General features: G+C 39.7%; 1 protein-coding gene across 2 annotated transcripts in view; it reads right to left on the bottom strand.

Annotated features, from left to right (window-relative positions):
• Nucleotides 1-16,178, bottom strand: part of MBOAT1 (membrane bound O-acyltransferase domain containing 1) — a 108,186-nt gene that overhangs the window by 25,718 nt on the left and 66,290 nt on the right. For both annotated transcript variants that reach the window (XM_068558334.1, XM_068558333.1), the window contains exons 5-7: nt 5,106-5,161; nt 2,993-3,047; nt 1,461-1,644 (exon numbers count right to left, since the gene is read on the bottom strand). In XM_068558334.1, the coding sequence (XP_068414435.1) occupies nt 1,461-1,644; nt 2,993-3,047; nt 5,106-5,161 (295 nt within the window). The remainder of the gene's footprint in view (nt 1-1,460; nt 1,645-2,992; nt 3,048-5,105; nt 5,162-16,178) is intronic.

The following is a 16,178-nucleotide window of genomic DNA, read 5'->3' as shown; positions in this document are numbered from 1 at the left end:
ACATGATTACATGTCTGAGCCAGGACGTGGGCAGGTAGTAGAAAGCTTTAGAAAACCTTTCTGGATGGTTTACATGTAGTCTGCTCTGGGGTTAAGCTATACAGGGGTTTTAAATTCCTCTGGATGGAGTCGTTTTGCCCGGTTCCCCTGACATTCCAAACATCAACAGAATTATAGTTCCCAACTTTATAAAAACAGACTTCTTTTACTTGTAACATAGGGATAGCAATAGCACCTCCCCCAGAGGGCGGCTTGGGGTTTCAGCGCGTGAATATTTACAAGGGACTGAGAGCTGGGCTGGGCTCCCCGTTAAGCGCGCACCACGCTGAACTATGATGACACCGCTGACGGGCCAGCAGCTTGTGTGCACCAGCCCCTCCCATCCGTGTGTCCTAAGCCAAAGTGCAACCTCACCGCTTCATGTTCTCTGTGCACAAAAAATGCGAGAGTCTCCTTGGAGGGTGATGTGAAGACTCTCTGATAATGTTATTTTCCAAATACAAGTATGTGAAACGCGGCACTCCTGTGACAGATACTCCCTAGAAACACCTGTGGTTACTTTGATGTCTCCCAGCCACGGTGACCTCACTCCTAGATTATGTCAATAAAGCCTCTGGGGCCGAGACATCTAAGTAATCATAAAGTGCAGAGGACCCAAATGTGTCAAAACTCTCCAAAAATGCATGCTTTATTAATCAATCACTTAAATTTTCAAATACTTAATGGTGCCTGATGGTAGCACTTTAAAAATATTTAAATTATCCTCAATTTCTCCCTTTCCAATGTTCCCCATCCCTTCAATTAATTACAGATTTCCCTTAAATATAGGATATTTGATCTGGATAAATTCAGCATATTTGTAACATTCAGTGAATTAAGCGCATGTTGACTAATTTGAGGTTAATACACTTCAGATTAAAATTAAAATATTATTTTAAAAAACCACCTAAACTCTCTCAAGGTCAGTATGACCAAACTACAGGCATGCCAGTGTAAAACTGGTTTTCCTTGCCATAAAAGCAGGATCTGCAATAAAAAGCACATTTATTCTGGTCCCACTCTTTCCTCCTCCACCATTTATGACATAGTATCTTTTGGCTGTCTATGAATTTCTATTCATAAAGAGAAAACACTCATAAATTTGAATGTGTTAACAAGCACAGTCATAGGCACATTGTAGGCACTAAATATTGGCTGGTTGGCAAATGGGTTAATTGCTTCAATATTCCCAGCCAATGAGCTTCTCTGTGAAATAAACATCTGTTGCTCCAACACAGAGAACTACTGCAAATAAATACCAATATTGATATTTTAAAAAAACAGGGGGAAAAAGTTATCGGCCAAGATTTCTGGTAAACTGTTTGGCTTTTTAATTAGAACAATTAAAAGTGACAGTCAGCCCTGGCAGCAAAGCTCTATTTTCTGGACCTCTGGGTAAATACTTGGCACTAAAAACTTACAGTGGGAGAAGGTTCTGGCAGGCTGTGGAAGCCTTTTTCCTTCCAGTTCACTTCCAGCAACTTCATGTGTATATGTCTCCCCTCAATGAAGGCTATATACTCCTTGAAATTGTTACAAGGGCCCGCTATGACACTCATGAAGTTGAGAAGGTAGCTTACGTATTCCAAAAAGGAGGGTTTTGCTCTGCGAAAAGAAAGTAAAAAGTTAAAGGGTCTTCAGTCTTTGATTTTTCGTTCATATTTGCAAATATGCCGATCGTAAACACAGGTGTTGTCTTTGTGGGTTGTTAAACGCGGCATGATCCTTCCTTGTTGTGGTTCTTTAAAGATCCGTCTAAGGAGAAATCTAGTTGAAAGGAAGTTATTGAGGTGGGTGGCGCAGAGAAGGCACAGCACTCCGTGGCGCCCTCTGCTGGCCACCCACAGCTATAAACGCGGAGGGCCAGGAGTGGGCCAAAGGCAACCCTGAGGCTGGGAAATGTTCTTTCTCAGCAACCCTGGCTGTCTGTCTACCAGAGAAAAGGGTAGAACCGGTTTCCACTTGAGGCCACACAAAACTACCGCTGTAACAGCCTCTTGTCTGCTTTGGCATCCAGGCACGAGGTCCTGGACAACAGACAAGGGTAGTGGCAGGAAAAAATTGTCTAGAGACCAGTTCTGTCTCGTGTTTTAAGGGCCTTTTAAAGGGCATGCTCTTCAAGTAGGACAGAATTGTGGGGAAAGGCTTCCTCAAATGCCATTGCTAACCGGTCGCTGGAATGATGCCCTATAGCATTTACACCGCCATGATGCTTAGCAAAGAACTTGGTTCATTAGACTCTTCCAATGATACTTTCTACGTTGCTTCCAAGTCCCAATTTCTTAATGAAGGAATGGAGCTGGGACCCTCTCTTACATATCCCAGTTATTTCCCGCTGCTCTCTGGTGGGAACCCTCCACCATGGCTGCACCACTCTCCCCCACGTGCTACCCCATAAGCCATTTCTGCTCCTCTGTCAGTGTTATTCTCCTGCTTTAGACGGCCTCCCTTCCTCTCCGATACCCATCCCCTTTCTACTACGCATCAACACTGGCAAAGTCTACCTTCAGCCTTCAGCTTCCTCCTTCCTCCTATTCCCCAGCCCATATTTATCTCTCCAACCCCACTTCCTATCTCTTTTCATGCCAGCATAATCATACTGATAGGCACTGATAACTGTTTCTTGACAACCCTCAGACACGTGCCCAATAAAAATAATTTTGGAATAAAGAGAACAACCCCACTGAAGGAGAATCCTGTAAAACTAACAAAATGCAGAGCCATTTACCCTTTGATCTAGCACTCTCAGTTCTGGGAATCTATCCCACAGCTATACCCAAACCCATTTAAAATGACCTATGGACAACGTTATCATGGCTTACCATTTATAAGAGCCAAAGACTGGTAGACAACCCAAGTGTCCATCAATAGCAGATTCATTCAATAAACAACATTAAGGAAGATCTCTGGATACTGATACCCAAAGGGCTCAAGAATATTCTGTCAAACTTACTTTACAGCAAGCCGATGTTGCTCAGTGGAAAGATCTTCAGCCTTTCGACCTAATCCTATGATAAGAAATATTGAGAAATAAGATGTTTTAAGTGAAGTAGATAACTTAATCCTTAAAGAGGCTTATAAAAACTCATTTGAAAGAAGTGATTCGTTTTTGTTTCATCAATCATAAACAGTCCCCGTTCTCCATTTTTTTCAGTGGATCAAAGGGCTGCCTATAAGGACGCGTGTGAGGAGGAAAGTCTCTATAGGTTCTTATGAAGAGGGGAGAATTCAGGGGTTACCCCGATTTAATTCACACAGTATGAACATGGATCCCAGAGAACCCTTCACACCTCATACACTCCTTACCACACTGTATACGTTTTCATTGCTCCATGAGAGACATAAGCCTGCCTTTGCAGCCTGCACCTGCCTAACTGCCTTCCTGATTATGCTGGGTGCAGATACCTGGTATAAGCTGGGAATGCAATGGAATGGATGGGGAAAGGAATAGGGGACTTTCCTCTTCCAAAAAAACAGGAAACATAACCCTGAATGCACGGAAAACACAAAAGAATTATCAAGAGGTTTTTCTTCTTTTAAAACTCATCCATGCCAGAAAAACTCCCAACCAAATCACATTTGTGCTTCCTATAAAATCTGTATGTTAACTAATAGTCAAGGATACTGAACTGTCATCTTAAGAGCAGAAGAAGCCGACTTTAAAACTGTATATTCAGCTAAGACTGATTAGGGTTACCGACCATCAAGGCAACTCAAAAACATGCCTAAGAGAAGGCAGAGTGTTTCTGGAATTTACTTGTTCCTCCCACACACAAGAAAAAAAAAAAGAAAAAGGCAAATAAACATTTTGCTGCATGTAAGGGATGTTCCAAAAAACAGGGTAAACTGAGAATGCTTTAAAAAGTAAATTTAGGCAAAAAGCCTATGTATTAAAAACAAAACAAAACCAAGAAGCAATGTTAATTAAAAAAAAAAATCACACTCACTTTTTTCTAAGATCTCATCAAATAGTACAGCTCTGGCAATCCCAGGAATTAAATTGATTTTAGCTATTGACTTACGGTGCTATTGTGAGTCTATAACGACTACCAAATGGTTTTCAGGTACAAAAATATTGACCAACTCACCCCATTTTGCCCAGGACTTTGCCAATGTGGGCACTAAAAATCTCATATCCTGGGAAACCTCTGGGTTCTGGGCAAACCAGGACATTTGCTCACCCTAGAAAGACTCCATCCTCAGAATAAAATTACTCAGTTCTCAACAGAATGACTAAATCGCCAAGTATGAACTAGGGATAAACAGGGTCAAAATGAAATTAAATCAGCTCCCCAGCTGTAAGGAAAAACAGGAAGACTCGCTAGCAGAGACTAAATCTTCCCAACCCGTCAACACATAAAGAAGTTTCAACAGTCGGAAAGCATTTGCCAGAGCCGTACAAATCCGCAGAAGATACCTTTACTAATTGCACCTGGCATCTCTTAAGCCCATACTGAAACCTTCCACCTGGATGGAAGGGCCATCCTCCTTTCCTGGAACCCAGTATTAACAGTGGAAATAATCACACTTTCTGGCCATTATCAGGAAGGGCCTGAGCGAAGAAAATGTTCAGTTTTATATAAAGAAAAGATTATTTTTCTTCCCAGCTTTTTATAGGGTTGGGCTAATCTCATTAGATAATTTTCCAAGCTGCCGCACCCCAAAAAGTGGTTAACTAGCCAACGCTGTTTAACCTTTTTTTACCTCATGAGCTTCTCAGAGATTAAACCAAAGAAAAAGGATTCCATTTCTTCTGAATGGATTTGGAAATGAGGGGCAGAGAGCACCATACATTAACTTAAATTTAAAACACTGTAAAGCTAAACAGAAAACCCACCATTCTCCATACAAACATTTTAGCCAAGACTACGGATTCAGCAGGGAAATGGTAAATAATAGCTGGGAAAGTAAAAAGCTATGATTAAAGTGGGCTGCAAATTTTTTTTACAAGATACGGCAAGATCTGTCAGCCCTTGTCTAACCTTTGGACTGTGTATACAGTAGAAAAGAAGAGCTCTGAAGGTCAGGCTCACTCTTAGAACCAAAAGGATGGCTCTTTTTCTCACCGTCATGAACTTGGAACGCCAAGGTTGTGATCTTCTGAGTGACAATCATCAAAGGCCTAAAAGGAAGATAGAAAACAATCAAGATTGGCAGGACTGCCACTGGAGAAAACATTTATTTCATTTCTGGGCACAGTAGTGTTTCATCTTGAAAATTATGAAATAAAATACAAAACCATGGAATTCAAACAATTTTTTTTTCCCTTCCAAATCACTCTAAATAAGTAGATAGGCAACAGTGAACAAGAAGATCACCGTAGAAACTCCCTCTTGTGTTCTTACTCAAAGCTAAGTTCTAGGACCAGCACTGCCGACATCGCCTGGAGCTTGTCAGAAACATAGACTCTCACACTCCATTCCCAGCCCAGAAAATGAGACCCTGCATTTTAACAAGATCTCCATGGAATTCAAATGCACATTTAAGTGTAAGCAGCACTGGTTTGGGAGATACCTAATCCAGTGCCCTGGTTCCACCTGGATGGATATATATTTTGGCTTCTTCATGCTAATATGCTCTAACATGCTTTGTTCTATTTAAAGGCAATTCTTTCATTCACACATAGTAAAAGATACATTTGTAAAATGTAGCTGCCTGTAAATAAACCATTTAGTGACCAAACATAGCACCAATCTTATTTTGAAAAAAGCCATCAAATACAAGCCTAAGAAGTGACACCCATGTCAACAAGCATGTCAAGATAATTCAGTGTATACCTATATCCCTATATATATGTATACATATAGCTGATTCACTGTAGCAGAAACTAACACAACATTGTAAAGCAATTATACTGCAATGAAGATGTTAAAAAAAATCACACCCACACAAAAAGATAATTCAATGGAAGCAATAGTCTTTTCAACAAATAGTGATGGGACAACTAGATATCCACATAAAAAGCATACAAAAAGTAACTAAAAATGGTCCAAAGACCTAAATATAAGAGCTAAACTATAAAACTGTTAGAAGAAAACACAGGCATAAATCTTCATGACCTTAGATTTGGCGATGACTTCTTAGACGTAACACCAAAAGCACAAGTAACAAAAGGAAAAAATAGGTTAAATGGATATCATTAAAACTTAAAATTTTGTGCTTCAAAGGACACACACAACCAAGAAAGTGAAATTCACAGAGTGCATGAAAATATGTGCAAATCATATATCTGCTAAGGAACTCGTACTAGACTATATAAAGAACACTTCCAACTCAATAATAAAGACAAAAGTAACAATTTAAGAATGGCCAAAGGATCTGAATGGACATTTATATTAAAAAAAGATATACAAATGGTGAATAAGCACATGAAAAGATGCTCAGTAGTAATCAACCATCAGAGAAATGCAAATCAAAACCACAATGAAATACGACTTCGCAAGCACTAGGATGACCAGAATCAAAAGCACAGATTGTGTTGGCCACGAGGTGGAGAATTGGAACCCTCACACATTACTGGTGGGAATATTAAATGGTGCAGCTACCTGAGAAACAGTCTGGCAGTTCCTCAAAACGTTAAACATAGAATTACCACATGACCAAGCAATTCCACTCCTAGGTGTATACTCATGAGAAATAAAAACATGTCTACACAAAAACTTGTACATACATGTTCAGAGCAACATTATTCATAACAGCCCAAAAAGAAATAACCCAAACGTCCATCAACTGATGAATGGATAAATAAAATGTGATATGTCCCTCTACTAGAATATTATTCAGCAATAAAAACAATAAAGTACTGATACATGCTACAACATGGATAGACCTTGAAAACAATATGCTAAGTGAAAAAAGCCAGACATAAATGGCCACATATTGTATGATTCCATTTATATGAAATATCTAGACTAGGCAAACCCACAGAGAAATGGATTGCTGGTTGCCTTTGTCTGGGGGAATTGGGAGGAAATGAGGAGTGATAGCTAATGCATACAGGTTTCTTTGGGTTGGGTGGGTGATGAAAGTGTTGTAAAATTAACTGTGGTAAAATGGTTACACTCTGTAAATTCACTCTGCATATGTTTTAAAACCTGCTGAATTGTATACTTTAATTGGGTGAATTGCATTGTATGTGAATTATATCTCAATAAAGCTGCAATTAAAATGACACCTGAAAACTGAACAGCTACATGTGAAAGAATGAAACTAGAACATTCTGTAATACCATACACAAAAATAAACTCAAAATGGATTAAAGATCTAAATGTAAGGCCAGACATTATAAAACTCTTGGAAACATAGGCAGAACACTCTCTGACATAAATTGCAGCAAGATCTTTTTTGATCCACCTCTGAGAGTAATGAAAATAAAAATAAACAAATGGGACCTAATTAAACTTAAAAGCTTTTACACTGTGAAGGAAACCATCAATAAAACAAAAAGAAAACCCACAGAATGGGAGAAAATATTTGCAAACGAAGCAGCTGACAAGGGATTAATCTCCAAAATATACAAACAGCACATGCAGTTCAATATCAAAAAAACAAACAACCCAATCCAAAAATGGGCAGAAGATCTAAATAGACATTTCTCCAAAGAAGACATACAGATGGCCAAGAGGCACATGAAAAGCTGCTCAACATCACTAATTATTAGAGAAATGCAAATCAAAACTACAATGAGGTATCACCTCACACCGGTTAGACTGGCCATCATCAAAAAAATCTACAAACAACAAATGCTGGAGAGGGTGTGGAGAAAAGGGAACCCTCTTACACTGTTGGTGGGAATGTAAATTGATACAGCCACTATGGAGAACAGTATGGAGGTTCCTTAAAAAACTAAAAATAGAGCTACCATATGATCCAGCAATCCCACTCCTGGGGATATATCCAGAGAAAACCGTAATTTGAAATGATACATCCACCTCAGTGTTCATTGCAGCACTATTTACAATAACCAGGACATGGAATCAACCTAAATGTCCATCAATGGAGGAATGGATAAAGAAGATGTAGTGTGTACATACACACACACACACACACACACACACACACACACACAATGGAATATTACTCAGCCATAAAAAAGAATGAAAAATGCCATTTGCAGCGACGTGGTTGGACCTAGAGATTATCATACTGAGTGAAGTAAGTCAGACAAAGACAGACAAATATCATATCGCTTATATGTGGAATCTAAAAAATGGTACAAAGGAACCTATTTACAAAACAGAATAGAGTCACAGATGTAGAAAACAAACTTGTGGTTACCAGGGAGGGTAAGGGAGGGAAGGATAAATTGGGAGACTGGGTTTGACATATACACACTACTATATGTAGAACAGATAACAGATAACTAATAAGAACCTACTGAATAGCACAGGGAACTCTATTCAATACTCTGTAATGACCTATATGGGAATAAAATCTAAAAACGAGTGGATATATGTGTACGTATAACCAACTCACTTTGCTGCACAGCAGAAATGAACACAACATTGTAAATCAACTATACTCCAATAAAAAATTAATTAAAAAAAGACATCTGTTTTTCCAATCATCTAGCCTAGCTTAGTACCTTTAATAGCTCTATCCTTGCCCAATGAGACGAGATAAAATCCCACTGCCCAACTACCCTACTTTCCTTCAAACCTTCTAAGTTTAGCCTGGTTATCTGATCTCCATTCTCATAGCTTCTTATTGAATTTGCCATCTCTGACCCGTATGGACTGATGACTCATTTACATAGAAAGCTGAGGTTTGGTCAACGTCCTGTGACAGCATCTCTGGGATAAAGCTGGGATGCCGCACAGCCTCTGTGCCCTGAGCTCAGGCCACGCCCAGGTGTGGCAGGATGGGATCAGACGCAAACCATCTTTAGGCCAAGGCTGATGTGTCCACTGCACTCGGCCACCTCTCTGTGAGTCCATTTTCTTTAATTCCTCTCGTTCTCATTTCCATTTTCCATCTCTTTAAAATAATAAGCATGTAATATTTTAAACTGTCAATATAAACTAATAAGATAAACTATTTTAAAGAAAGTGTCAACAAATGCCCTTTGAAATCTTAACACCTACGCCCAACTTTATATCTTATTTGTAAAAGTCCAGTGGCCAGCGTTTGAAACAAGCTTCCTAATGTTGTGTAAGGCGAAGAGAAGGGGAAGTGAGTTGTCTGACTGTGGAAGGGAGGGGTGACTTGCTCTCCAGGACTGGGGAGAAGTGGGGGGTGGCAGACAAGGGAGCCCCCAAAGTGGTCATTCTAGGGCAGCAAGACATGCTCACAGCTGACACTAATTTTGACCACTCTCTTGCATAGTGAGAAAAATAACTGCTTCCAGAACACCGAGGTTTGGGTCCTAGAAAAAAGGATTACATCAAAACTTTCTATAAGAGCAATTTCGTCTTACAGACAAATATATAACGTCACAGCCCATCTTCTTCATACTCAACAATACCTCCGACCCAGAATGTATAACAGATGCCGGGAGCTGTTTTTCTCCAAAGGGACTCACACTAAGCATTACATTCAACGTAGTTGCCAAATATGACTGTTTTTGTTTTCAAAGCCTCTTTGTGCTTTTTTTCCCTGTAAGGTTGTAAGCCTGAGGAATCACTAATAGGACTTAAACTCCCAGCCTTCTTTACACAAAGCCCAGCACAAATTTTTTGTGTTTTGAGACACACATTCTGGTGACCATGCAATTTGCAAACCAAGTTCCTACATTTGATTTAATTCACAACTTCACTTTAAAAGGGTCTAAAAAATTGATATATCCATAAAGGAAATGTGTCATGGAATTAGCCTGACCTTCTGCCTCTACAGAAATGTAACATTTGTTTTCCTCTTTCTGGGGTTAGATTTAATGTATTCCATAATTAGGCACATGTTCAGCAAAGCATTTAGAGTCTATTCGCAGAAGTGGTGGGCATGAGAAAGCACCTCTCAGATTGGCTGCTGGGGGTGCGTAACTGGCTGGCTGCAGCTGCGTCCTCTGACGCCACCACCTTGCTGGGGCTCGTCCCACGCCTCCCTGAGGCTGTGTCCAGCCAATGACTGAGCACAGCAGGGTAGCCACGCCCCCCAGACCAGGCGTGGCGCTCCTCAGCCAGGGAATTCCAGCTCGAGGACTTATCCTTGAACTCGCTGAAACAGGCTCAGAACTGCACTGCAGTCCAAGACCTCCCTTCCTTCCTTCCCTCTCCCATCTCAGGGGTGAGATGTGCATTTCAATCTGACGCCTCTCCCAGCCTCATCCAGTTCCCTCCCTGTTTTCCCCCACAGGTATTTCACCCAACAAATCTCATACATCTGTTCCCACGTTGGCGTCTGCTTCTCAGAGAACCCAGACTAATGCAATACACACTACTGAATATCTAGATCAATGTAAGTAAGTAAAAATTACTCCATGTTCAATCTGTACCTTTGGGCCTATGTAAGAACCACACTGTTATCATTCTTTAGGGGAAAAAAATCTCCCTTTTGGGGGGGGAAAAGTAAGAAGCTATAGATCAAATTTTCTTACCCATCATCCAGACTATACTTTTAATAATATATTGCTTCTGTTTTAAACATCTGAAGAAGTTTCTAGCAACTTAAATAAGAAGCGACTCACACATGTGATCATGGGCTTATAAAACACAACATACTGACAACTTGCAGAAAAGGAAATGGAGTTAGACTCCTCCTACATTCTTACTTTTCTGGGGGTGTAAGGAAGAGCGCCATACGCTCCTGTTCAGAGGAAGTCCATTCTGAACGCTTTTCACTGATCAATTTATTTAAACCGATGGGTAGATCAGATGCCAAACTCAGACTGCACAGCTTACTGAGATTTCAGAGTCAAATCCATAGAGTTCCCGACTTAAGATGAAACTCAAATACCGGGACTTCCCTGGTGGCACAGTGGTTAAGAATCCACCTGCCAATGCAGGGGACACGGGTTTGAGCCCTGATCCGAGAAGATCCCACATGCCGCGGAACAACTAAGCCCGTGCGCCACAACTACTGAGCCCGTGTACCACAACTACTGAAGCCAGCATGCCTAGAGCCCGTGCTCTGCAACAAGAGAAGCCACCGCAATGAGAAGCCCGCGCACCGCAACGAACAGTAGCCCCTGCTTGCTGCAACTAGAGAAAGCTCGCGCGCAGCAACGAAGACCCAATGCAGCCTAAATAAATAAATAAATAAATAAATTTTAAAAACACTCAAATACCATCGATGTTGCATTTCAATTAAAACATAATATAATCTAAGACGCGTTTGTTGGTCTGTGATCGGAATTCATGCTTTTTCCGGCAGAAATACAAAACCCAGGAGATAGAAGCACATACTACAAGCACACGAAGGACACAGAAAGGCTCCTTGATGCAGCCAAAGGACTTCCTCAGGACAATGAGGCCTTAGAAGCTTAGCTGTACTCAGATTATCCACCCCCTGAGAAGTAGGCCCTGTCCTTGGATTTTTACACACTCACCAGTCAGAGGCCCCTGCCCTTGAATCTATGGGAACCACCTGACCAATCAGAAACCAAGGTTTGAGTCCAGCAGGGTTGAGATGGGGCCACTTCTCTTTTGTCCTGTGAATTTTTTTCATGATTAAAAAAAAAAAAAAAAGCTGAAGAAAAATTTTTCTTCCTGAACCTAAAATTATTAGTCTAATTTGGATAAAGAAATATAGGGGGAAATAAAGTACGGGGAAAACAGGCAGATGGGGATATGTTTAGAGTAAAAAGAAAGAACTATGCCACTCTGCTCTCCCCACCACACACACACAAACACACACACACCCACACACACACACACACACACACACACACACACAATCAATGCCTTCTGATACAGACTTCAGGCAATTTACCAGTAGTGGTACCCATTCATCCATTTCCATTTCCCATATCAACTCCCAACAAAAGATAACCTGTTTTTAAAACACTAAGCAAAACTCTGTTTTGAGCAGTATTCCAATATAACCTGCGTATTTTACCTTAATCTTTGGACCTTAAGTGGTTAAGTTCTCTGTCCTGGTAAAGCTAGGATGGAACAATGGGATGATGCAGTCATCAGTTAGAGGTGTCAAAAGAGCCAACCAATCACAGCTGGCTGGACAGCATCAAGCCAAATCTGACATTCAAGGATCTTATTTTCCCTAACAGGTAATTTTAGACGCAAAAAGTTATACTTTATATTTTCATCAATTCTTTGCTTATAATACAAATCCACTTACAATGCATACATACTAGGAAAGCAAGGAGTCAGGCCAGCAAGAAGTTTGACAGGATGGGAGAATCCAAGTACAACAAACTTCCAATCAGCCGCAATCTAGGACGGGGCTGGATCTTGCACAACAACTAGGGGCGCCAAGATACAATGCAAACTGCAGCCCATGGCCCAGACCCAAGAGCTGAGGGACAGACAGGAGGCTGTTGCTTCTGCCCCTCCAGTATCCCCCTGCTCCCTGGATTACTGAAGACGGGGGTGATGATATTACACCTTTAGTACAATGCTCCCAAACTCCTATCAACTATGCCAGCCTGGGGGAAGAAAACAAGGGACTCCTGGAGTCACAGCAAAGAAAGTACATGTTTCCACCAGGCTTCCTAGGGCTGCAAATGAAGGCAATGGAAACTCCTCTGGACTCACTTCAGAGTTCACTGGTATCTGTTCACACCCATCTAATCGCTATACTTTGGCACTCAACAACAACAAAATCACCAGCTCTCCATTTTAACAGGAACCCACCAAATATACTTGGTATAACTTATACTCATGTCCTCAGAATTAAATTCCAAGTGATGGTGCTAATGACTGAAAAGCTGGCAGCAGACTGAAGGAGAAACATGGAATACGCTAATCTGGAAATCTCTTTGCAAATCTCTTCTTTTGTTCATATTATAGAACCCAGTTATTTGCACATACTGGGCTGGTTAGATGGAGTGATCAGGATATCATAAACCAACAGAGGAAAACATCTCGCCTGGAACAATAGGGCAACGATCTCCACTACTCCAAGGGATGTGGGCAAGTGATACTTCTAGAATGCCCAACAGGATAACCAGGAACACAAACGGCTATTGTTCCACTGGTGTAGGCTGCAGTTCACCATGATATGCATGCATAGTATGCATTCAAATATATTTAAATAACATTTAGAATTTATTATTATAATCATATAAAATAATAAAACAATTATTAAAATCACCAATAAAGACCACCCCCCCAACCCCAGACAGAATCACTGTCTTAGCATTTATTATTTCCTTCCACTCTTTTTTCTACACATGTCCACATTCATAAAAATGGAATCTTAATACATGTATTTGTTTTGTGGTTGTGATTTTCCATTATATTGTAAGCATTTTCCAATGTCATTAAATATTCTTTGAAGATATCATTTTTAATGGATGTATATTAGTACCATAATTTAATCATTCACCTCTTTTGGACCAATTAGGAGCTTGCAATTTTGCACTATTATCGACAACAGTCGAACACACTTATGAATAAATTTGATTTCCTTAAGGTAATTCAGTTCCTAGGAATTTATCCTATTATAGGATATAAACTTAAAAAAAATTCTTGCTTAAAATTTATGGCTAACTTGCCTTCCAGAACGGTTGTACCAATTTATACTCCCACTAGCAGCGTATGAGTTCTCATTTCATAATGTTTTCAAAAACACATGGGTAACCCAAATTGCCAACATGATGGGAGAGCAATTATCTGCCTGAATCTGGCCTCGCCTGCAAAAGGAATTAAGGTTCCTTCTTGCTTCTTCCCTCAGAAGAAAACTCGATTTGCACCCTTCTGTGAGCAAAAAGGAATCCGTTCACTATCACCAACTTAAAAGGAATCAAGTATCAGCTTTATTACAAGCAGTTGTTGAGCTTTCCCGGGGAGAACAGTAAATGTTCCAGTATTGTTAATAACCCATATTCACAGAGAAAACACGGAGGACACTGGCTTCTACATGTATTGATACAAACTACATTAGCAGCACAAATAAAAGTGTATCTTGTGTGTCAGCCTCACCATTAACATCAGTCTTGATTACTTTCAGAATGGTAAATAAAACTGCGAGCCCCAGAATCATCTGAAGTACAAGTTTATGTGCTCCCCCCAAATTAAAAACATATATACGTCATTGGACACAAACACTGACATGATCCAATCCTGTTCAATTCCTGTCTGTGCTCTTACTCTAAATAAGTATGTTAAGCACATAGGTTCACATGCATGCTCAAAAGAGAATAGCTATCACATCAGGCTGCTTTAAAACGCCAAGTTCAACTTCAAATCACTGCTTGATTCCTCAACAAAATCCTAAATGAGATGTTTAGGCTAAAATAAATAGCAGTGTTAAACAAATTCCATTCTGAAGGAGAACTGGTGGTTGCTTGCATGTTCTTAATGAGACTAGACACTGGAAAAGAATCTCTCTTATTGACCATTTGTGATTTAAAACATCTTGTCAATTTCAGTAAGTACCCCTCCATTTATGTTTCTGACATTATCCAAGAAGATGGATTTATATCAGTGAGGCACTGTGCATTTATGGTGACAGGAAAAAAAATAATGCTGCTGCTTAATAATGCCCTATAATTTTTTAAAAAAAGACATACCCTCCAAGAACTGGATAAAGTATGGTCACTCCACAATCAGGGATCTAAATCACATTCTACTTACAGGAGCAGACATATTTTTGATGTATCCTTTCCCAAACAAAAGTGTCCTTTCTCATTCAAACAGTCTACACTTTTGTGTGTAAAGTCAGAGATTTCTTAATACAAGGAGATCCAAAAAATGCCAGAGAACAAACATCACCTAAGGAAATTTATCATGACTATGCCTATGCCACTGAAAGTGGAATGGACAGGAACTGATTTCCATCCTCCCCTGCTGTCAAACCCCAAATCCACCCCATTTCATAAGCACATGATTTATGCTTTCAAAAGAAAGCTGGAGTAGCAATTCTCATATCAGACAAAATAGACTTTAAAATAAAGACTATTACAAGAGACAAAGAAGGACATTACATACTAATCAAGGGACCAATCCAAGACACAATTGTAAATATGTATGCACCCAGCATAGGAGCACCTCAATGCATAAGGCAAATGCTAACAGCCATAAACGGGGAAATCGACAGTAACACAATCATAGTAGGGGACTTTTAACACCCCACTTTCACCAATGGACAGATCATCCAAAATGAAAATAAATAAGAAAACACAAGCTTTAAATCATACATTAAACAAGATGGACTTCATTGATATTTATAGGACATTCCATCCAAACACAACAGAATACACTTTCTTCTTAAGTGCTCATGGAACATTCTCCAGGATAGATCATATCTTGGGTCACAAATCAAGCCTTGGTAAATTTAGGAAAATTGAAATCGTATCAAGTATCTTTTCCGACCACAACGCTATGAGACTAGATATCAGTTACAGGAAAAATATCCGTAAAAAATACAAACACGTGGAGGCTAAACAATACACTACTAAATAACCAAGAGTTCACTGAAGAAATCAAAGAGGAAATCCAAAAATACCTAGAAACAAATGACAATGAAAACACGACTACCCAAAACGTATGGGATGCAGCAAAAGCAGTTCTAAGAGGGAAGTTTATAGCAATACAATCCTACCTCAAGAAGTAAGAAAAACCTCAAATAAACAACCTAACCTTACATCTAAAGCAATTAGAGAAAGAAGAACAAAAAAACCCCAAAGTTAGCAGAAGGAAAGAAATCATAAAGATCAGATCAGGAATAAATGAAAAAGAAATGAAGGAAATGATAGCAAAGATCAATAAAACTAAAAGTTGGTTCTGTGAGAAGATAAACAAAATTGATAAACCATTAGCCAGACTCATCAAGAAAAAAGGGAGAAGACTCAAATCAATAGAATTAGAAATGAAAAAGGAGGAGTAACAACTGACACTGCAGAAATACAAAGGATCATGAGAGATTACCACAAGCAACTCTATGCCAATAAAATGGACAACCTCAAAGAAATGGACAAATTCTTAGAAAAGCACAACCTTCCGAGACTGAACCAGGAAGAAATAGAAAATATAAACAGAACAATCACAAGCACTGAAATTGAAACTGTGATTAAAAATCTTCCA

The sequence above is a fragment of the Eschrichtius robustus genome, chromosome 12, assembly GCF_028021215.1.
Source record: "Eschrichtius robustus isolate mEscRob2 chromosome 12, mEscRob2.pri, whole genome shotgun sequence".
NCBI classification, from domain to species: domain Eukaryota; kingdom Metazoa; phylum Chordata; class Mammalia; order Artiodactyla; family Eschrichtiidae; genus Eschrichtius; species Eschrichtius robustus.
Note: the sequence above shows the minus strand (reverse complement) of the source record. Positions and strands in the feature narration are given on the sequence as shown.